Source organism: Quercus robur, chromosome 10 (assembly GCF_932294415.1).
Source record: "Quercus robur chromosome 10, dhQueRobu3.1, whole genome shotgun sequence".
Classification (NCBI taxonomy): Eukaryota; Viridiplantae; Streptophyta; class Magnoliopsida; order Fagales; family Fagaceae; genus Quercus; species Quercus robur.
The window spans coordinates 6,147,201-6,171,819 of NC_065543.1; the positions used below are offsets into that span (position 1 = coordinate 6,147,201).

General features: G+C 32.4%; 1 protein-coding gene and 1 long non-coding RNA gene across 4 annotated transcripts; both read right to left on the bottom strand.

Annotated features, from left to right (window-relative positions):
- Positions 1–7,729: 7,729 nt before the first annotated feature.
- LOC126703255 (uncharacterized) lies at positions 7,730–13,672 on the bottom strand. 3 transcript variants are annotated; one of them, XM_050402217.1, is made up of 6 exons: positions 13,512–13,672; positions 12,115–12,571; positions 10,578–10,888; positions 10,384–10,440; positions 9,500–9,978; positions 7,730–8,234 (listed from the first exon to the last, which is right to left on the bottom strand). In XM_050402217.1, the coding sequence occupies exons 2-6, from the start codon at positions 12,531–12,533 to the stop codon at positions 7,854–7,856; spliced, it is 1,647 nt and encodes a 548-aa protein (XP_050258174.1). In that variant the 5' UTR covers positions 12,534–12,571; positions 13,512–13,672; the 3' UTR covers positions 7,730–7,853. The 3 variants fall into 3 exon arrangements, with proteins under 3 accessions (XP_050258174.1, XP_050258176.1, XP_050258175.1); XM_050402219.1 differs by lacking the exon at positions 13,512–13,672 and adding an exon at positions 13,373–13,477; XM_050402218.1 differs by lacking the exon at positions 13,512–13,672 and adding an exon at positions 13,361–13,473.
- A 4,158-nt stretch (positions 13,673–17,830) lies between these two features.
- On the bottom strand, positions 17,831–24,619 carry LOC126703257 (uncharacterized). Its single transcript, XR_007647982.1, has 6 exons — positions 24,463–24,619; positions 23,458–23,525; positions 22,445–22,479; positions 19,279–19,363; positions 18,127–18,263; positions 17,831–17,997 (listed from the first exon to the last, which is right to left on the bottom strand). It is a non-coding gene; the product is annotated as an uncharacterized LOC126703257 (long non-coding RNA).

The following is a 24,619-nucleotide window of genomic DNA, read 5'->3' on the forward strand; positions in this document are numbered from 1 at the left end:
ATTGATTTTCGGAGAGAGAGAGAGAGAGAGATTGAAATTCCAAAGACAAAGTAAACTGTGGCTTTTTAATGCAATTACTAAAGTACCCTCATTCACTTTTAAAAGGGAAAATGCCCTCGTCAAATTCCTTTCTTTTGCTAGGGGGTGGAAAGTATCAAGACAATTATATAATAATGTTTAGTTCCTGATCTTTATGATTGTGGGCAAGTGAGATTTGTTAGTGCATTGATTTGTTTAGGACATGCTTGGCCTGCCTTTCTGAGAGAAAAATCATAGACTATCAAAGTAATCTTTTTAGTTAGGTATATAATTTTCCTAACTGTAAGAAATTTTTCTGATACCTATGCATGTTGGAGCTCATGATTCTGTTAGCCTTTTGATCATTAGTATTCTATATTCTATTCCACAAAATTATGAATGAGAGGCACTTGAAAGTTGAAAGGGAGTTTTGCAAAGATAAAAATGTCCTTGCATTCGCTTTCTTTCCAAAATTGGAACCAATGAAAAAAATTAAAAAAAAAAATGAAAGAAAGAAAAGGACACATACATTATAATCATACACTTGATGATCAAGAATAAAAATGAAAAACTGTCCCATATTTAGAGGAGCTCAAGTCTGTTCTAGCTTGTGATTAGAGGATGGCTTTAAACAGCCAAGAAGAAAGTTATAACTAAGAAACCCTATAAAAACAATAAAAATAGTGTCATACTCTTATTATTCTAATTTGTGCTCCATCAGCTTCAATATATCATGTGTGTAAATTTTTTCCATTTTAAACTTTAGTTTACTTTATAAGGGGGAAAAAAGAGAATGTGGTTAAGCATAAAATAGGACACTCAAAGCATAACAAATGATTGTTATTCTAATAGAACATATTTCAGAGAGAATGAATATTGTACTCCAAGTTTTAATATTAAAATACAATTAGAAATTATTGAGGCATAAAATATTAACCATCTTTTTAAGAAATTGTACAACTTTTGAATATAGGAAAAGGAACCCAATATTATAGTCCTCAAAAGAAGAGCAAAAATGAGCCAAGGTGCGGGCATGTATAAGGTCCAGTCTGGTTCTAAATAATTTGCCAATGGATGGCATCATGATTCAGTCTGTGGGTGGTGTTCTATCCAGAACCCCAAAAGCTGCTGCAAAGAGAAAAAGAGACATGATGATTGGGGATGTTGGAATAGAGATTGTGCCTTGCACATTTTTTTAAATAAAATTTGTTTGTTAATATGACAAAGCAGTCCTCGGCATATTTTTTATGCTATCAAATCGCTTTCAGTCTCAGGAGAAATTGACAGACAGATATAGAAATTGTTACTAAAAAAAAAAAAACCTTTGAGACAAAATGGGATCATTTGTTCTATAAGAAGATGTGAAAATTAAGATGTTGCTGTTAAATATACCAATGACTTAGAAAAAAAAAAGATGGGTCAAGCTCAACCATCTTGATTATGAAATTTGTAGAGTATTCCATTCAAAGTCTCAAAGCCCAAATTTTAGTGCTACTTGAGAAGTCCCACTTTGACCCAATTGCATCTAATTCAAATTTCTCTTCTTCGTTTTTTAATGGTAGAAAAACAGAGAGTACAAAATATCAAAAGCTACAAATTGGGAAGAGTTGAAAATTGAAACCCATTTTTCAAAAACAAATTGAAGAAAGAGAGGAGTGGGTGAAACTCATTAAGTACCTTCAGATAATAAATGACCAACGGCTCATTTTTCACCAATTTAATTAATGAAAAAAAGTAAAAGATTTTTAAAATTTGAATCAATAATAAAGAGCTTTTACATAAAAAGAGTAAATTTATTATAGGGAATTAAAATTTGAAAAATGCTTTACTGAGTCAAAAGTCATCTTTTGCTTTTTCTACATTGTTGTAGACCATGGAAATCATGTTTTCCACTTTTGCATTAGAATTAAGAGCTCCCCTTCAGAGGAGGAAAGGGACACTGACATGTTGGTGACTAGTAACTTTATAAACTTTCCTGAATTTAATGCCAAGTAAACATGTGAGAATAAGATGTACCTGCACTCATATTTGGTTCCAATAAGTGATATCTAGTTCAAATCCCTAGTAAAGATTATAGTCTCCCAATATTTGGACGAGAAGGTAAGACTAAGCAGTCCACCTCCAACAATTTTTTGTTATTTTAGACCCTCCTTCTATGAAGATGTCCTTGTTTTTATTATATAACCTTACTGGTCTCGAATGTAATAGATTATGCATTGAAACTGCCTTCATGACTGTATAATTTATTTGCTGCTGGTTAATATAATATTCCCTGTTACCAAAAAAAAAGGTAAAGAAGGTAAGACTAGGAGTATAGGACAGCAATAAATCAATAAATTTTTGGCTAGCAATTTTAAATAAGATAAAATTTCAAAAACAAATTTGGTAAATAAGAGAAAGCCATAACCAAGCTTATAATTAGACTAATTTAGAAGTCTAACAGTCTAAATTTAATAAATTTTAAAATTAAAAGAAAATTTTGTTATTTTGACCAAATTTGTAATACCAGAACTTTTGTTTGAAAGTCTTTGAATGCAATCTAATTTACTAAAAAATAAATAAATATTGAACTCACATGAACGAATTCTTACAATTTTCTATTTCATCTAAAATCTTTAAGCATCGGTCATGTTCATGTCTAAATAAGATCAAAATTAGTAACTTTGCTCTTTCTTCTAAACAAACACACTTAAAATGAAACTTTTTTATAAGTTCTAGTTAATTCAATTGATAAAATAACATCAAGTAGATTCAAATCTCGCTTGTACAAAAAAATAAATTTATTGCTTTTTTTTTTTAAATCTATTGCTGTATGATAAACAAAGAAGAATCATCATAAAAATGCATCATAATTTTTTTTTAAATAGTCCTTTTCTCCTTTAATCATTCTTACCTGTGTATTTTTTAACATATCACGTGCGAGTTAGGAATGTTAGGATGCCAATTCAGTTCCAATGAGTTGCCAACACGTGCAAGTCTGACACACACTGTGCAAAGCACCATGATATGATCTTACCTAAATAAACAGCACTGAGCCTGGCATTATGGAAGAAATCCCCACCAATTTTTATCTTTTGACTTTTTTGGGACCATATGATTGAATTTTATGAATCCACTCCAATTGCCAATCCACATGTTTGAAGAAATCTTAAAATCCAAAAAAAAAAAAAAAAACTGTTTCTTTTTCACCTAGATTTCAACTTCCTTTTCTTGGTTTTCAACCTTATCTATTTTTTTTCTTAATCATTTTTAATGGTATAATAATGAAAATTGGGAATTTAACACATAAAACATGAGCTTTTGGAGATTTGGAATCTTTTTAGTCTTTATTGGGATTTATTGGCAGATTCATTGTGCTTATAATAATGAGAATAATCCTGTAGTTTGTTCTTAAACTCCTAATCCTTAATGAATGCAACATTTAGTTAAATTTGTGATACACCATGAAGAAACTTTATTTTGGATAATACCCTTTTGTCATAAGGCAGATTTTTTACCCAGATTTTTTTCTTTTTTACTTTTTCAGCTAGATTTCAACTTCCTTTTCTTGGTTTTTAACCTTATCTATTTTTTTCTGAATCTTTTTAAGGCATAGATATCTCTTTTAAACATAATAATGAAAATTGGGAATTCAACACATAAAACATAAGCTTTTGGAGATTTGGAACCTTTTTGGTCTTTATTTGGATTTATTGGCAGATTCATTGTGCTTATAATAAGGAGAATAATCCTATAGTTAGTTCTTAAACTCCTAGTCCCTAATGATTACAGCATTTTATAAAATTTGTGATACGGCATGAAGAAACTTTATTTTGGATAATACCCTTTTGTCACCAGGCAGATTTTTTACCTAAATTTTGTGTTATGATATTACTAAGTATGCCCTACTTCTCTCTAAAAAAAGGGGGTATGCCCTACTTAGCCTCAGTCAACAACTCAACACTCACACAAAGGGACCTGCCAACAATTTGTATAAATCAAGTATACATAGCACATTCAAAACATACACAAAAATTAAATGGAGAATACTCTCAAATTTTATTACTTTATCACAAAATACAAAGGGCACTAAGACTTGCTTACACAAAACACTCACTTGGGATATGCCTAATTTAAAACCAATCGCGAAGTTTTACAAAACTCGTACAAATACAAAAAATACATTGTTTTCCCTCATATTAGAGCATTCTCATTAAGAATGCTAAATGCTATAAATGCTAAATTTTAACATCAAGTTTGTAAAAAGCACCAAAAAGCAAGCTACAACAAACATGCTAAACTTAAAAAAAAAAAAAAAAAAAGCAACTGAGTACCCGTTTGGATACAGCTGATATTTATCAGCATCTGCATCTGTGTTTTTTTTTTTTTTTTTGAGAAGAGCGTTTCACGTGGGATTTTGTCTATCAGTGGGTCCCGTGCACTGTGCACGGGACCCAGTACCTCTTTGATTAGCAAAATTTTCACTGAAATGTGTCTGTTAGTGGGTCCCATGCACTGTTCACGGGACTCACAAACCTCTTTTTTCAATAAAATTTTTATTAAAAATGAGTCTCATGACACTATTCACACATTTAAAAATTATTTTATTACAGTGTTTTCAGTTTTCAATTTTCAACAAAAAAAAGCAGTATCCAAACACACCCTAAGCTACAATGAGCTTTCATATTTGAAAGTTCACTGTAGCTCCAATTGTAAAAAAAATATTATTATTTTAATGCTTGTGGTGGAAAAGGTGGTTTGTGTGGTTGTTTTATATTATTTTAAACGAAATGGTAAAAAAATAGAATCTTTGATGTTAGATGTATTGTAAAATGAGTTGTTAAAATTAATAAAGTGACTTTTTGAGATGCTAAACTCTAAAATTTTTAAAAGCTTTGATGAGAATACTCTTACACTCTGTTTTTCCTCTTGCACATATTGTTAACACCCCAACAATTTAAGGAACATGAAGGAAATCATATTCACAACAAATCATAGGTGATAAATTGTTATTAGTTCTAATTTAAATCCACAACTTAAAAAACTTTTTTCCCCACCCATAAAAACCAATAACAACCCATCATTTAACATCTAATGACAATTACCAATAACTATTCCTAGACTATCTACACAAATTTGAGAACTACCTTTAAGAAACAACTACCTGCTATCTTGGGACCTTTTTTTATGAGTTCAAGTTAACTCAACTAGTAAAGTCTTTAATGATTAAATAAGAGATTTGGAGTTCAATCCCCACTTACATTAAAAACCGATTGGTGTCTTGGTCTGATGATAAAGAGCTATCATCAAGAGCGAACGCCATAACTCTCAAAAAAAAAAAAAAAAAAAAAAGGTTTTTTCCAACATATAATTGCTTACTAAATGCTCTACCATGATAATGCTACCTGCCTAACACATGTGCACAGCTGATTAACATGTTCCAGCCCACCATAGACCATGAAAACAGATTTGCCAATCCAAGCAGATGCCCAGCAATTCAATCTTGACCCATTACACACCAAGTGGAGGGCTTAGCCGTGCCAATGGCAACCTTTTCAAATCCCGCTACATAGTCCACAAAGCAAATCATGTTCACAACAAATCATAGGTGATAAATTGTTATTGGTTCTAATTTAAATCCACAACTTAAATAATTTTTTTCTCCACACATAAAAACCAATAACAACCCACCATTTAACATCTAATGACAATTACCAATAACTATTCCTAGACTATTTGCTCCCAAAAAAAAAAAAAAAAAACTATTCCTAGACTATCTACACAAATTTGAGAACTACCTTTAAAAAACAACTACCTGCTATCTTGGGACCTTTTTTTATGGGTTCAAGTTAGCTCAACTAATAAAGTCTCTAATGATTAAATAGGAGATATAGGGTTTAATCCCCGCCTACACTAAAAATCGATTGGTGTTTTGGTCTGATGATAAAGAGTTATCATCATAAATGAACGCCATAACTATTAAAAAAAAAAAAAAAAAGGGTTTTTTCCAACACATAATTGCTTCTAAATGCTCTACCATGATAGTGCTACCTGCCTAACACGTACACAGCTTATACACATGTTCCAGCCCACCATAGACCATGAAAACACATTTGCCAATCCAAGCAGATGCCCAGCAATTCAATCTTGACCCATTACACACCAAGTGGAGGGCTTAGCCGTGCCAATGGCAACCTTTTCAAATCCGGCTACGTAGTCCACAAAGCAACATCACCAACCATTTGTAGTCCAACCATGATTGGTCTAGCAAATCATAGCCTAAACTCATTTTTCCCACATTAACCAACCAGCATGCCCACACTCATGCAACCCAGGTAGGTCCTACCTTAGACACAAGTAGGAGTAGCCACTCACTACTCATCAACTTTCCCAATTTGTTTTATACAGTAAAATTAATAGTAAGTTTAGAGTTCGTTTAGGAAAAGCTTATTTAGTTAAAACTGATAACTTTTTGCTGAAAGTACTGTAAATAAAAATAAAAAATAGCTGAAATAGTATAGTGAGACCCATGAATAGTATCAAAAAGTGCAATGAAACCCATAAATACTTAAATAGTACAAAAAAGTACAATGGGACCCATAATAGTAGCAAAAATAAACTGAATAATAACAAAAATAAGCTAATTTTTTTTTTTTTAAAAGGTTTTTTAAGCCAATGCCAAACGCAACCTTTATATATTTTTTTTCCTTGAAATTGATGATGCATTGAGAAATTGGGAAAAGAATTGTGTCAATAGCATCAGTGCATCACTCAAGGGAAGAGGGCCGAAGTAAAAATAAAGTCATCTGTGTTGGATGAAACGGGCCTACGTTTCTTCAGCATCATGATTTTAATCAATCAACTTTGTACGTAGTCTGGGCCAAAAGGAACCATTGCAACGTGAACTTGATCAACTCGAGTCCATTGTGTGTTTTGAGATGAATCCAAGCCAAAAAAGCCCACCTGGCCCAATTTATTCGGTCCAGAAGTTATTTCTCATATGAAAAGTAAAATTTCTCATATGAATGGGTTGATAAAAAATAATAGCTGTGATCGACCAACCTTAATTAGTTTGTTGAGAATCTATAACTAATCTCAAAATTTTGAGACAACCTGAATATTTGGCAATGCATGGTAGCTGGGTATTTCTGTAATGAAACTAACCCCAACTCTACTAATCTTTTTGTTGTTGAGTTTTACATTTGAAAGAGAAGGGTTTTGTCAACTAGAACAATCACTATTACATGAAATTCAAGAACTGCTTGAATGAATAGGTATAGCTTGGACACCTTGGACATAAAGTTGGGTTGAGAAAATTCGTGACAACAAGCTTGCATAACCTGAGGTACTCATAGTGTAGCCTAAGAACCAGCAGACTTCCAAATAATTCCGGCAATATTGCTGACTAATTGTCTTACAGACAATCAGCTTCTTATAGCATAAAACTGCTGACATCTTTGTTGGATGAATGAGTTTTTTGGTCTAGTGACCCCCACTTCAAAAAACGAGGTCCAAAACCAAATACACAACCCTGTTAAAATTTGTGTAGTTTTTTTTTTTTTTTTTTTTTTTTTTTTTTTTTTTTTTTTTTTTTTTTAATTGTGGTCTTGTGCTATTATGAGTTTCCAACTAATAAGAGAAACTGTTTCTCAAAAAAAATAAAAAATAAAAAAATCTAATAAGAGAAACTGCAGAATTGATGGAGCTGTCCAAACCACTGCATGATTCCCGGTCTACGAAAACTGAAGCTATATTCATCTGAAAATTGTTCATACATAATAACACTACACATTTGTTATCCAGCCTCATAATTTGCATGTTATGGGAAATACAGAGATTCTCAGATTATTTTTCAGTCACTGGCTATCAGGCTCACCTGACGATCTCTTGCTCCAACCAACTGAGCCAGCTTTGCGCTCCCCACGCTTTCTCTTATTCTTAGGAAAATTAACATCTGATGCTAAACAAGTTTTCAGAGTTGATTGCTCCTGAGGCCCTACAGATTTTTCTACAGTAAGAGGTTCGGATTTTGGAATTAAAGGGACGATAAGAGGTTCTGATTTTGGAATTAAGGGGACAGTAAGAGGTTCTGATTTTGGAATTAAAGGGAGATTGGTGCTTTCTTGCTCGCCTATCTCTGGTTCCTGATGCATCTCAGTGGCTTGGTTACCTATCATTTTGAAAGTGTGCCTTTCTGCTTCAGCTGCCTCAGTATGTATCAGAACACTATCTACAATCTGCAGGTATCAAACATCACAATAATAAGGGATCAATCATTTACCATTAGACCGATGTGACAGCACAAAAGATTTACTGAACATATCAAGGGAGTTCAAGAACCCATAAGAATCCCATAAAAATAGGCTTCTACAGAGACAAACATTAATAGAATAGTAGAAAATAATACATGTGGCTGACCTGACAAATCTATTGAGGATCCATAATCAATCCCAAAAATTTGGGGCTAAGGGTCCGTTTGGATTGAGAGGGGGAAAGAGGGGGAGTGGAGGAGAGTAGAGTTAGCTGAAAATAGGCTAATTTTGGGTCAAATCTACTCTACTCTACTCCCTCTCCCTCCTCCTCAATCCAAACGGACCATAAGGCTTGACTGTTGCTGTTGTTAATGGAGATTTTATTATAGGAAATTATATTAATGGAGATGTTATTCTCACGACCTCATCCTAGGTGATGTGAGAAATGATACAATGGTATACCATTACTTTGTCAAGAGTATTGCCTACAAATGTCAGTGGACCATTTACTGCAGAATACAGTGCAACCTATTTCTAGAGCTGGCGTTTTCCAGGAGCATGACAAAGTGCAGTAGGACCTAAGTACCTAACAGTGTTGTGAAAACTACAATTAAAAAAAAAAAAAAAAACACTAGGATTGAATACATATTCTTGCAAAGGACAACTTGAGGTTTTGATATTTGTCCAAGAAAAAGTGGAAAAGGTCAGAAGCCAGTTTACAAATTAGATTCAGGAAACAATCACACTCATGCTCGCACAGATACACATGTTAAAAAAGAAAAATCAAAGACGCATAGATGGTAAAAAAGCAAGTGTACAAGAAATTTTCCACCCCTACGTTATTTTGTTCAATTAGAAAGATTTAGAAGCAGAAACTATTTGCCACTTATCCAAAAAAAAGCAGAAACTATTTGCCGTAGTTGGAATAATTGTATACTCTGCTGGGGCTACTGAATTTTTTATTTTTTGATAGGTAGAGATAGTGGGTAAGAGGAACGTGGCTTCTGAAAAATATAGAAGCAGTATTATGTAAGTTTAATAAAGCTTTAATTTCAGAATTTAAAGATTAGAAAGGGGATCGGTGGAACTTTTATATACTAACATTCAAGCCAAATGAAAAAAGAAGGCCGAATTTTATAAAAACGTGCAGTTAAATTAGTATGATACCATAGGAAGCATCTAGTTAAATAAAATAAAATAAAATAAATAAACCAAATTATATATATAATTGATAAGGGGATGAGGCTTACATTTTCACATGAATCTCCAGTCTGTGGCTGATGGAGGGTGACATCAGCAGCAGACAACAGTCCAGCTGTGCTTTCAATTATATCAGGAACATGGATTGCCTCCTTATAACTTGAAATGGCACTTTCAGGCATAACAAGATCTCCATGATCATACTCTGATATATGTTTAGTTGGAGAATATATAGGTCCCACTGATATAGCGTCTCCATTGCCAGCAGAGAATGTAGGACTATGAGCAGAGCTGGTCTGTGCATCACCAGGTGCTAGAAGGCTCAAATTCTCCGAGGAAGAAAACCTAGCAGCATTTTTGGACATGACCACATCAATCTGACTCTTCAGCTTGTGAACCCGAGAGTGCACCAATTCAATTTTCCAAAGGACTTGCTCCAAAAAATTATCACCATCTCTAAACTCAAAAAATGACCAATCATTACTAATGCCAAATTTGTCATTGCAAGGGTCATTTTGATCTGTGATTACTGCCCCAGATGATAGCAAGCAGCAGCATTCAGAGTTAACATTTGAAGAAAGACATTCATATCAGTAGAATGATCAACATTAACAGAAGAAATTCTTATCATTTAAACTGAAATTAAAGGTGAACATCAGAACATGGAAAAGAGCAACATGCAGTTAGCCATATTGACAAAGATTGACAATATTGCACTACCTAAAATTTAGATGCTAAAAGTAAACTACTCTATCTCAAAACTTGTAAAGGCGCACAAAGTCCATAAAATACCAAAATGGAATAAAAAATCCTTAAGATACTTTACTGCCTTCCTTATTATTCAGGTAACATGGCATACTATACAGCACAAACAAAATACAAATGCAGTAGATCTTTTTTCGACGGATAAAACATGTGCAGAAGTAATTCTAACCTGGATTACCAAAATCGTCAGCCACTGAAATGCCATCTGGATCAGACTTCTTAAGCTCTGCGATATAACACAACGTCACACATTGACATTTATTTACTTCTTTTTTTGAGAGAGAGGGGGGGGGGGGGGGTGGTTGGCAGTGTTGTTGGAGAGCAAAGCACCAAAACCATTATAGTTAAAGAAAAAGCTTGTACCAAGATAAGAGAAAAGGTGATGTTTTGACATATATGATGTTAAATCAGTTGTGTCTTCAACTCTCTTTCGTTTCCTCCTCTTTATTGTCTTTTTTTTGAAGCATTGACTAGAAAATGGCAATGACTTTGAACCCAATCCTTCAAAGGTAAACTGATCAAATCCTGGTTGTTTTCTCTGGTCATATGCTGCAAGCTCTCTGGCATATTTTAACGCTTGCAACTCCATCTCCTTGATTCTCAATTCTGTCCATTTGCAACGCCACATCAAAGGATGTATAAAGTTCCTCCAATGATTTGTCAATTTCTTCTTCCTATAATGGAAGAATTTTCTTGGGTAAGTGAAGCATACAAAGTTGTATTGTATAAAACATCTAAAAGATAATGACGAGCATGTACATAACATAATCGCAGATGCATATCATTTATCATCCATTTTAGTGAAACTAAACAATGATTAGATCATAATATTCCATTATTCACATTATTGTAGACCCAAAGACATTAGCATATCCCAAAGATAGCTAGACTCACTCACTGAAGAACTGGAAGAAATTGGGTAAATACAAGAATCTGTCAGTGTTTCTGAGTAACGCCATATGGCTAGGGGAACGGAATGTAGACCCACGGATTTGAATGGGAGAGGTTATAATACCCAATATTATGTGACAATGCTATGTGGACAAGAGTGTGTACAAAGTCCCACATTGGACATGTATTAGATTGATTTGGCTTATATAAACAATTACAATTTTTGGAAATTTTCACGGATAAAAATATCTAAGAAACAGCCAATGGTCAAATGTAATCTATGAAGATAGAATTCCTTAGACTGGCAACATCTATACAGTTAAATATCATTAGTCAAGAATGAGCTCTTTATGACCTACAAAAAGATGCTTGTGTCAACATGATGGAAGGATCGAAATTAGATTTACCATTATAATTAATAACCTGATTTACAGCCCAGCAATGGTACTGTCATCTGATTTCATATAATTGAACACAACATCACTTACTAGATCAATTTATGGTTCCTTTATCATTAAGTCATTATCCAAAACTACTTATCAAATAAGAAAAGAGTACATTATACCAAAACTAACTTTTTTTTTATAAGTAAATATACCAAAACTAACTTGGGATAAGAGTTCCTATAATTCATTGATTTCATCAATAGCTAAAGCTTCGCTAAAGAGTATTAAATACTATCAATTCATCAATTTTCAACATAGAACTTTAAAAATGATAAACAATTATACACCAAAACATATGAATAAGGTTTTTATCTTAGGCTTTTCATTTCAAAATACACAAATAAGCAAGATAATAGAATTTAAAATGCCATTGTAGTGTAGTCATACTTCTTCATTCTAGGGTAGAGGTATGGGTTTCAACCTCTGGTAGGTGGGGACTTGTGGGGTTACAGTATACTCCATCTTATCTTTGACCAAGAAAGCAAGAGGAAGGGGAGGGAGAGAGAGAGAGAGAGAGAGAGAGGGAGAGATTTAAAGGTAAAATATATGGGATTAAAACAAACCTCAATTGGAGTGTATTACCAAATGTATCAAATGAAGAACCCAAACCGTTGTCCCCAAAGAATTGTGATTCCACTTCTCCTTCACTCAATCCAGAACAATTCTCTATATCAGATGCAGAGTCAGCAAATGAGCTAGAATAATCAGTTGCATCTGGATCCTCACTTTTAGTCCATCCAATGTCACTTTTAATTGTACTTCCAACTATATCAACCTCAAGATCCTCAGGGAACTTTGTAGCCTTACTTTGATTACCCAAAATAGCTTGTGTCGCAATTTTAGCACCTCCATTCCTGCAAATTAAACCCTTCCCACCCGAGTTTCTAAGGGAATTAATCTTCTCCTCATCGGGTGCTACTTTTGCTGTTATGTGAGGTTTAATGTCAAGGTCAGTGTCCATGAATAGTTGAGCAGGACCCATACCACAATATTTCCAAACTCAGTTCATTTCTTCTAACACTGAAAAGAATTTCCTTTATAGTTAGCATGAACCAAGATTTGACCAGTATTATACTGAGTAAAAGCAATTTTATGAAATTTGAAACCCATCAAACTACTTTTGATGTTGTATCCAGTATCGCTTCAAATGATAAGCACAGTAAAAATCCCCCCACCCCCCCCCCCCCCCAAAAAAAAAAAAAAAATTATTTAAGAGAAGAAAAAACAGCAAAGCAGAAAGCACAGTATGAGAATGCAAGATTTTGTTGCTAATTCAGAATCAATAAGAGAATTAATTTTATGCATAATGGAAAATAACAATGGCTTCTCATACCAACAACATACAGGAAATCATGCTATGAAGTATAAATTTTTTATTCCAATTATAATCTTGAGTTCTAATATATTATCCCAATCATAAAATAACATTAATTTTCTTGTTTCCATTTTTTAATGTACAAGTAATATCAAACTTGCCACCATATATCCAAAAAAAAAAAAGATTACATACATAAAACAAAACCAATAATTCCCAACCCCATAATTTTCTTTCAAGCATACAACATGCATTAACAACCAAGAAAAGAATCCCATGAACAATTAACAATTCGCTATCCACAAACCTCAACAACCATACCAAACACATACACGTGTCAAAATACGAAAGATAAAGCCTTTTTTCAGGAAGTGGGTAAGTTAACATACAAACAATTAGCAACCATCACAAGCTACACACAGTGACACAGACATATTCACATACACCTAGCGTCCAAAACAAGAAGAAAAAAAAATGCAGCAAGCTGAACATACTAGACAAGCTACCAATAAGTCAAAAAGCATGGCTGCATATGATAGATAGATACATCCATGACAGTCCTACATGGGTGTTGAATATGAGTGTGTGTATGCATGTGTTTGTGTCAATGTGTGTTTGTATTTATAGAGAGAAAGAGAGAGGTACCTGTATAAAGCGTGAAAATGAGGCAAGTGAAGAATAAGAGTCTCTCTGTCTGTCTCGGCGGCGTTCAAAGAGTGATAGTTAACGTTATAAACCTAGGCGTAAGATAGTGTCAAGTTTAGTACTACTTCTATTTAGTATATGACTAGTACGCTTCCCGCTTTAGAGAACACGTGTGTCTTTCCAATTGTTTTCCAACACCTGGGTTCCTTTCATTGGGTCACATATAGTGAATATTCCTAAATTTTATTCTCTTGTTCTTTTTTATTTTTTTCCTCAACATTTTCTTTTAACAATTAAGTTTGTTCACATTAGATGCAAAATTCTAAAATCACTCCCATCAATCATTTTAAGTATGTGTAAATTTGCAAAATTGCTGCAATGATCGTATATCAATTGTATATTTACATGGTTACTATAGCTAAGTATTTTGTTTTTTTTTTTATATACTTATTTTCTCATTTTTCTCTCTTAATTGATAAATAAATCATATTTTAATAAAATGTAGTGTAAAATAAATAATATGATGTATAGTGTTTTGAAAAATAGTTGTGTAAAATAGAAAAAGTAAATTCGTATATGCTAAATTAGACAAATTTTTGCATGAGCCGATGTGAATGCTCTAAAATATGATAAGTCTACAATTTTCCCAACCAACTCCAAAAATACCCACATCAAGCTCATGTAAAACTATGTGTTTCATTTACATGGTTACTATAGCTATGTATCTCATTTTTTAATCATTTTATCATTTCTCTTTCTCTTAATTGATAAATAAATAATATTTTAATAAAATATAGTGTAAAATAAATTATTTCTTATGTGTAGTGTTTTGAAAAGTGAATGTATAAAATAGAAAAAATAGGTTCTTATGCTAAAATAGACAAAAAAATTTGCACAAGCTTATGTGAATGCTCTGAAATAGCATAAGTCTACAATTTTCCCAACCAACTCCAAAAATACCCACATCAAGTTCGTGTAAAACTATGCAAAATAAGATTATAGATATAATAACCATGCAAATATAAATGATTCTTGTTTATATGCAAATATGTTTTTTAATATTTTCTTTACTTGTAGAGAGAGATTATTTGGGAGAGTAATAAAAAATTGATAAAAATAATATTTTAATGAAATACAGTATAGAATAGATAATTTGATAAGTGTGTTTTTGAAAAGTGGTTATGTAAAAAAGAAAGGTAGGACTTTATGCTAAAATAAACAATAATTTTTGCACAATCTGATTCGATGCTTAGAGGGCATGACAAATTTCTCTACTTTTTTACAATTGTTGAGGTGATAATTTTTTTTTTTTTTTAAAAAAAAAGGGTGTTCGTGGTGTGGTACAGTGCAGTTTTAGGTCATTTTTAGCACCGCACTTTGTGATGCGGTATAGCTAAAACTATAACTGCACCGCACCTCATTTTTGCGGTCACATGTGTGGTGCGGTGCGGTGTATAGTTTAGCCAAAACCATAACCGCACCGCACCTCATTTTACTGTCACATGTGCGGTGCGGTGCAGTGTAAATTGAAATAGAATATCACATTCTATCATTGCTAGCTTCCTAATCTGCCTTTTCCTCTCCTTCCTTCTAAGCAAAAAGCAAAGTTTATATATATATATATATATATATATATACCCAGATTCAATATCAAACAAAAACAAAGAAAACCCACAAAAATTAAACTTAAATACCTAACATAGGACCCATCAATAAACAAATAATATCTAACTTAAATATCTAACATAGGAAGTTCCAAGTGCTAGTATACCAACGGCAACACAAAAATCAATAAAAAATATATATATATAATTAACAACTGGTGCAACCGTAGTAAATTGAACAAAGAAAAACTTTAACAATAGATTAACTTTAACAACTTGTCCTAAGTGAATAGTATAATAGGCGAATAGATTAACTTTAAGAATGAAAAAACTTGAATTGAACACATGAATACCTTAATAGTATAAGCAACTAGTGCAACGGCAGTGAGTAGTCTAGGTGGAAGTGTGGCTAGGGTCTGACTTTTGAGGGCTGAGAGAGTGATAAAATTTTTATTTTTTATTTTACTAAAGTTACATAACAATGAGATACAGCTAGGGACTAGGATATTAAATTATTAATGTATTGATCTTTTGTCCTTATTATATATATATATATATATATATATATACACATACATATTTAATATTAAATAAATAAATATATTAATATATATAAAGGGTGCAATGCGGTGCGGTTAATGCGGTTTTCATATTATAAAACCACATTGTATCATGTAGTACAACGCACTGTTACTTGTAGTATGGTGCGGTTATGCCATTTTACGAGCGGTTTTGGTGCGGTTTTTGCAGTTTGTATGGTTTGGCGAACACCCCTAATTTTTAACACTTAGTAATCCTTATGTTGCATTATAGAAATTTACCACTTATTATTAGTTATGAAATTCATTGTGTCTAACCAAAATTCATGCGTACAATATTTATTAAAATACTATAATTATGCATTTATTATGTACGCTTTAACAAAGTTACGTGACTAAAGCATATCGTATAAGACTAAGTGCCCCCTAATATACTTTCAAATAAATAAATGAAACTTTTGATAACTAAATCTTAGTCCAAGTAGTTTTTAATTTTTTTTTTTTTTTAATCTTTTGAGAAAGGATTTCACTTAAAGTAACATATGCTAATACTTTTTATGTAGTTATAATAAGTCACGTGGTTTTTTTTTTTATTAAATAGTCACACGGTGAAAAAAAATCATACAACTCACAATAGTTAAACTAAGCCACATAATGCAAACACAATGTGTGACTTGAATTTTCTTATTAACAGTAAAAATAATAGTAAATTGATAAAATAATAGAAAACAAATAATGAAACTCCTCTTAAATTTCTATAAACGTTTGGTAGTAGAATTTTTAAATCAGAGTAGTATCACTTTTTCAAACATTGGCAATGAAGTTTAACCTAAAGAAACTATGCTAATTACTTTAATGTATTTATAGTGTACACATGACATAAAGAAGAAAAGTGAAAAATAAAGAAGAAGAAACAAATGATTCGGTGTCCACTATAACATGTAGGTCACAATTTTTATGAAAATTATATGATATAATATAATTTAAACATGAGTTTAGACTAAAAAAAATTATTGCGAATGTTTTGGTGACAATAATTATATGACTATTTATTATTTAATTTTATAATTCAATAATTACAATGAAGACAAACAATTTGAACTTTGAACGTTTTCTTTGAAACATTAGGAAATTGGGAGTTGAACTACAAAATTTTTTAGGAACTCTAGTTTCCTACAAGAAATTTTGGGCTGAAGTGCTCACATTGGTTCATTTAGAAGTGAATGGACCATTTTGGAGGTCCAATGCACTTTGATTTGCAGATAGTGTGCTCAAGAGGCCCAATCCTTGTATGGAATAGTTGGACTCGAGCACTTTAATTCGCAATTAGTTTATCGGCTTGGAGGAGCCCAACATCATTTAGTAGAAATCCTTTGTCTCTTGAGCTTTAAGGTGCAATTTTGTGCAATGTCATCTACTATTTCCATTTAGGTTGGGCCCTAATTAGTGTTGCACTTGAATTTAGCTTTAAATAAATAATAAATAAATAATAAAGGCCAACACTACAAAAAACTGGGGCAATCCCAGCATTTTTAAATCGCTAGGATAGCCCGAAAAAGCTCTGTTATAGGCTAAAAAGGCCTATCTCGACGCTTTTTTCCTCGGCACTTTGTAACGCTACGCAACAAGTGTGGCAATAGGTCCACTGATCTACACCAGCGCTTTTAAAAGTGCCAGTATAGGTTTTGGCGTTTTTGAAACCCTATTCCAACGCTTTTTAAACCGCTGTTGTAGGGTATTTTTTTTCTTTAAATATAAATAGCAGCGGTTTAAAAGTGTTGGGATAGGTTTTTTTTTTTTTTCAATATAGCCTATTGCAATGGTTTTAAAAGCACCACTATAGGCATTTTTAAATACAGGCTAAAAATGGCCTATAGCAACGGTTTTCAAAGCACTGCTATAGGCCTTTTTTAAATATAGGCTATAGCGGCAATTTCAAAAGTGCTGCTATAGGCCTTTTTAATACAAACTAAAAAGGCCTATAGCAGCAATTTCAAAAGCGCCGCTATAGGTCCTTTAAAAAAAAAAATTTAGGCAAAAATATTTTCCCTACATTTTGTTTTCCCAACCTGTTTGTAACTAAACAAAAATCAAGATAAAATAAAGGACTAGATCTAGTTGACACACGCCAGTATAGACCCCACAATAATCAAACATATTCAAACTATCAAATTAATATTATACAATAATACAATTTTTAGCTATAATAATTGTTATGCCTAATACAAGAGATTCCAATTGTCTAGAATGTTATATCACAGTTGCAAACTAAAAAAAATAAAATCACAAGCTTGATGATTGATTTTGCATAGTAGGAGAATGATCACCCGCATCGTCACCATCCTAAATATAATAAAGACAATGTTATAAGTTCATTTAACGACAACGTTGCTAAATAACACAATAGGAATGCAACTCATAACCACATATAACAATTATCACAACTAAAAGTCAAGTAATCTAATTGTATACCTTATAGAGGTAATTTACCAAACACTTGGCATGCAACATGCATTCAAGTGAAGCAAGACAAGAGAAAATACTTGACATTTTTCACTTGTTTGTCTCTTCTAAGCTCTGCAACTTCCTAAATACCGTGCCTCAAATTCCTAGTAAAAAAGGACCAATGTTATGTACACACACATGTTAAAATGAATTTATGGAAAACTTCATCACCAAAACTCAAAAGAAATTTCAAGATGATTCTTCTGCTACAAGAGCAAGACATAATCTAAGCTAAGAATCAAAAGTGAAAAGATCAAAACTACATTCATTAAGAATCAAAAATTACACAATCTCAAACTAAGTCTACACAAATTAGGTCTACAAATTGCACAATCCAAACCCAGTCTACATACAAGTCTAGAAAATTTAGATTTACAAATTACCATATGGCTTAAACCACTTTGTTAAATCATGAGCATTAGTCAACCATATACCAACATATTACAATAGAACCATGCTCATGGTCTAACAAATTACCAATTATAAACTATGAAATTACATTTTAGCATAACAAGCATATAATGAATTATGAATTTTACCTACAACACCATTTCAGTAATGCACATACTAAGGTTAAATAATAAGTTGATAATGCCTAGATATATACGAGCACCTCACATATAGTTTCAAATATAAATAAACACTCCCAATAATACAAAATAGACTACCTTATATCACCATGCAAGCCACTCGCTTGCTCCAAATTAACAACTCACCACAACAGTAATTTTGACATATAATTATAGAATAGTAGGGTATTATGAAGCAGATTTTACTCACCCTTTAGCAATTCACTGGTTTGCTCACGAAAAGAGGAACTCAAACATACAAGAAGCTGCTAATTCTACAAAATCTAGGTCTAAATTATAGACTACTAAGATAACTTAAAAGACGTAAATTAGGTGACTTCACGTCCAAAATCATGTAAAAAGAGAAGAAACTACTAAACTAAGTATATTGAGAGAACAAACTGTAAACTAAAATAGGGAGAGGTGTGCAAAGATATACAAACCAAAAGATAAGCTCCAATATTTTGCTAGTTTGCATTTGTTCCACAAGTAGACATGAGCTATTTAATTATTTAATCATACATAGTCAAAGAATGAGAGATTAACTTACTAGTTGCTACATTGCTTTGCTCCAAGGGAGATGCCAAAGATGAAAAGAAGAACTTCAAGACCCTTCAATACTATTGTAGCAGCTACTAAATGTTTAATTTGGCAATAACAAATCCAATAGTCAAAATTGAGTTGTTTTTTATTTTAATAAAAAAACAAAATAGCAAAGAAAAATAAAATTATCAACTAATACTGGTTGTCTCCATAATTTATATATTACAACCTCACCTTCGAAATAACATTATGCTCTATAAGAGAAACTGGTGAAAGCAAGCATACAATGCCACGCAACAAACTACTTCCAAAGCAAGAGTTGCCATTACACTGGTGGAATCAAACCAACGACGCCTACATATATGCCTTGTAACCTAAAGTATGTGCATTGAAGAAACAAGTCCATTGATATCACATGTCCTAAGAAAGAAATTTGTGCTAGCCAAAATTCACACTTCTTTAGTTTGGCATAGAGTTGCTTATCCCTTAAAGTTTGCAATACAATCCGCAAATGCTTCTCATGATCTTCCTGACTCTTAGAGTATATTAAAATGTCATCAATGAATATCACCACAAACTGATCTAAGTAAAGCTGAAATGCTCTATTCATTAAATCCATAAAAGCAGCTAGTGCATTTGCCAATCCAAAAGGCATCACGAGAAATTCATAATGACCATATCGGGTTAGAAAGGCAGTTTTCAGTATATCATCCTTCTTCACCTTCAATTGATGATAGCCAGAACACAAATCAATTTTTGAGAAAATTGATGCACCTTGTAATTGATCGAATAAATCATCTATTTGAGGAAGGGGTCACTTCTTCTTCACTGTTACCTTATTCAATTCTCGAAAATCAATACAAAGTCTCAAACTTCCATCCTTCTTTTTAACAAATAGAACTAGTGCACCCCATGGTGAAACACTTGGCCTAACAAAACCCTTATCAAGCATATCTTGTAATTGCAGTTTTAACTCTCTAAGTTTAGCTGGAGCCATTCGATAAGGAGTCTTAAATAAAGGACCAGTACCAGGCAAAAGTTCAATAGAGAATTCAATCTCTCTATCTGAAGGTAGGCCAGGTAAGGCTTCTGGAAAAACATTAGAAAATCTCTTTACAATAGGAATATCTTCTAACTTTTCATTAGTAGCTTCAAAGTTAATCATATATGCCAAAAAGCCAATACACCCCTTTTTAAGCATACTCCTAGCTTGAAGAGCAGAAATTATACTCAACAGTTTAACCTTTCTATCTCCCTTAAAATAGAAGTTAGATTGGCCAAGTATATGAAAGATTACACATTTCTTAAAACATTCTACAATTGCATGGTAAGTTGACAACCAGTCCATACCTAAAATGGCATCAAAGTCATGCATATGTAAATCTGCAACTAGATCCCTACCAGCAATATTAATAACACAATTTTGATACACCCATTGAGCACATAACATTACACCTGAAGGAGTAGACATCCATAGTTCACAATCCAACAACTCAGAACTCATGCGTAATATATCAGCAAAAGCGGGGGATATAAAAGAGTGTGAAGAGCCAAAATCAAATAAAACATGAGCAACTTTAGAGAAAATATTAAGAGTACCTAATACCACTTTAGGTGCTACTTGTGCATCTTGTTTCGTGAGGGCAAAAACTCTTCCCTAAACCATAGGCCTCTTTTGTCCACTTCCAACTGTGGGGTTTCCTTTATTAGAATTATTTGGACAATCCTTAATAAAATGATTAGGTTTCCCACAATGGAAACATGTACGGTTGGCAACGCGGCATTCCCCGAAATGAAGCCTTCCACATTGTGAACATTTTTCTACAACTCTTGGCAGGTACTGAAAGACATTCTTCTTGGAGGAGTTAAGGGAGGATTTTCCTTTCTAGGGCTAGTTAAACTTTGTTGTCTTGCCTCTATTATGTTCCAATGTAGCTTTTATTTTAGTACGTTCTTGAATGTCTTCTCCTATAGCTTCAGCAATTATAACTAAATTCTTGTAATCTTCAACTTGAGAAGTAATCAAACGTTGTCTGATTTTGACATCCAGCCATTTGTGAAACTTCTTAACCCTTAAAGTTTCAGTAGAAACAAGGTGGGGAGCAAAACGAGACAATTCTATAAACTTTGCTTCATATGCCCAACTAATCTGGGCATTATCTCCTCTCCCTTCTAATAGAAGTCTTTCTTCTGACTTCCACCATATTTCAGCGGGACCTTCAAACATGTACACAGCATAATTAATCTTCTAAGAATCCATGCATCCAAGGAATTTAAAAATATTTTCCATCTTAAAAACACAACTTTCTGCTTCTAATGGATTTGTAGAGCCACTAAAAGAAGGCGGCCTTTGCTTTAGAAAAACCTCTTGGATATTTGCTACCCTTTGGGCAATTTCCTCCAACACTTGGTTGCACACATTACTTATTTTTGCAGCTTGCATCCTATTAAGAAACAATATCATACATACTAGGATACCATTTTTTTTTTTAAATATTCATAATTATGAACATTATAACAAACATAACATGTATGTGCAGTAAATTAGGCATGCAATTATACAAACATAGAGCACAACAGAATTCACATAACAAAATTTAAATGTCTCTGAAGAGATATGCATTTACTAAACTGCTCGAGCTACCCTTTCTGACTTCTAAAAACACTTACATCTATCTAAAAGTCTATAGAATCATAACCTATGCTCTGATACTACAATTGTTACAACCCAAACCTGTACTTCAGAATTTAAAGCATGACTGGCATGTTAATATCAAGTTTACCTCAATACTAACACGAACCAACTAAAGCTCAAGGTGCTTATCAAAAATCATTTCTTGTATTCCTTTTTATTTTCTTGCATAGCCATAATATACAAAATTGATAAAAACCTTGAAACTTCATTTCTTTTCGAACTTTGCAAGATTACAACTTGGCTATAACTTAAAATATTCGTGTAAATACTACATAACTTAACGTTTAGCAAAACTCTTATTTACAAGACTAACCCCAAAGACATACAGCTAAGGTTCGAAACAAACTAAGGTTTTGAATTACATCTATGCTCAAAAGGATCAAGTATATTTTGATTCCTCCTATACAACAAAAGAACTAAACTACTATACAATAAAAAAACTATACATTCTAACAAACGAGAATCACAGATTCCTTACCACCTCTAATACTCTCGCTGCTTCCAGGAAAGAACCTATGCATTGAAATATAATAGGGTGAGTTGCAAAACCCAGTAAGGTTTTAAGCTCCATGAGCATTTAATAAAAATGCATGTAAATCAAATATTTTATAGATATGTCAGGTTTAATAAATAGTCTTCATACTATTCATATCATTCTTAAAACAACTTATGAACTTTCAGATGAAAATATATCATTTTCCTTTCATATAATAATAAAAGGACATAATAAGGAACTTAAACATAATTCAATAACCTTATCTTTAAATAAACTATAAAATACTTTATTATAAATTTTCCATCAAATTTATAACACATTCAACATACCTTTATTATCATCATACTTTTCTTATAAATTCCAAATAGCTTAATAGCTCATTCATTATACATATTAGTCAGTCGAATTGTAAGTCTATCACAACTTTAGGAGGCTTCTAGCACATTGTGCCAAGCATCCAAATTCCCCACAATGCTAGGAAATCCCAGGATTATATCAGAAAGTATCACACCCCTTTCGGTGTGATCCTATCATCAACCATGGGGGTTGGTTGGCATCCTCCATAAGTTTGCCATTCCCAACGAGGGCAAGTACAACAAAGTCCTCGCCACTTATAATGGCCAATCAAAATCTCCATGAAAATGTCAATACTATAACCCTTACTAGCTGAGTTTAGATCATAACAATGGGATAACTCTAAAACTATATTTTTTTCTAATAATTATACTTTTACATAAATATTTCATAACAATAGCATATCCACTTCATTCTTAAATATTACATTCGTGATATAAGTAATAGCATTAATATGCTAAAATTATCATATAATATATATATATATATATATATATATATCTGATTTAACAAGTCATGAACATATATTTTTACTTAAATCATGTTTATATGTAATATCTCTAATTAAAAGGTTTTAATGCATAATAAATTTTCTAAACAATCCTTATACTTATCAAACGCACATGTCACATATCCCTTACTTGAAAACAGAAGATGTGAGAGATTTGTATAAGAGGAGCTCAAGTGTCCATGTTCTCATTCTCGTCGCCTAAATGAAAGACCAAAACTTATTACTAACAAATTCTTCCTAAGTATTTAAACTTATACATGAATCACAACCTAACTCTCAAACTTAAGAAAATCTTAATTCCCATCACATAAAGGTTCCCACAACATAAGATACATTCATCAAACACATTATGTACCAAACCATCAAGAAACCAAGACATAAAAATTTATCTATGATCTAGACATACCAAGAGATGAGCATACTAATTTATAACTCAAAACATTCACCCTAACTTTAGAATTAAATCCTTAAAATCAGATATATCATTTACTGTTCACTGCTTATTTCAGCAGCATATTCCCCATTTATAAAATACAAATGGGCTGTCCATTCAGATCAATTTTTCATGCAATTTTACAGAGCCACTCCTATGGATGTCTAATATATACCATATCAATTTCAAAGTCAAAGAATAAAACCATGATTTACTAAAAATTATACAAGACAACATACTCAAATCTGTCCTAACAGAATTTCATGCAACTTAGAAATTAAACCATTATTTTTATATTGATCCAATTGCTATGAGGCCACTTCCATTACAACCATGTGTGTCTTAGAATTCATAAGAACTACTCCTAGCATCCTAATTCACAGAATGTGATTTAATACAATTTTTTCATGTTACAAACATTGAATCTGTCACAGTGACAACTTTAACATATTTTCTCACAAAATCATCAACTAATTGCAAATGGCCTTCATTTCATGTGGGTATTTTTAAACCTATAATATACATGTTAGAATACATTAATAGGCATCCAATTGACCTAAATATCTTCAATCTTTCAAATTGCTAACACAAAACCACAAATTTCAGCTTCTAACAATCAATTTAGAGAATATAGAAGGGAAATTAAACAAACCATCAAACCATTAAAATTACCCATAATAGAAAATAATCTTATTTGCTTACCCACAATTGAAGCTAAGACTTTAGTAAGAGTTTGATTTCTTCTTAGAGAGAGAGAGATAGAGATTTGGTGAGAGAGAAAATGAGGGCTGTTGGTATGAGATGGTGCTGCCGATTCAAGAACAAGGAAAGAGGAAAAGAAAGAAGAGCAAAGAAAGAG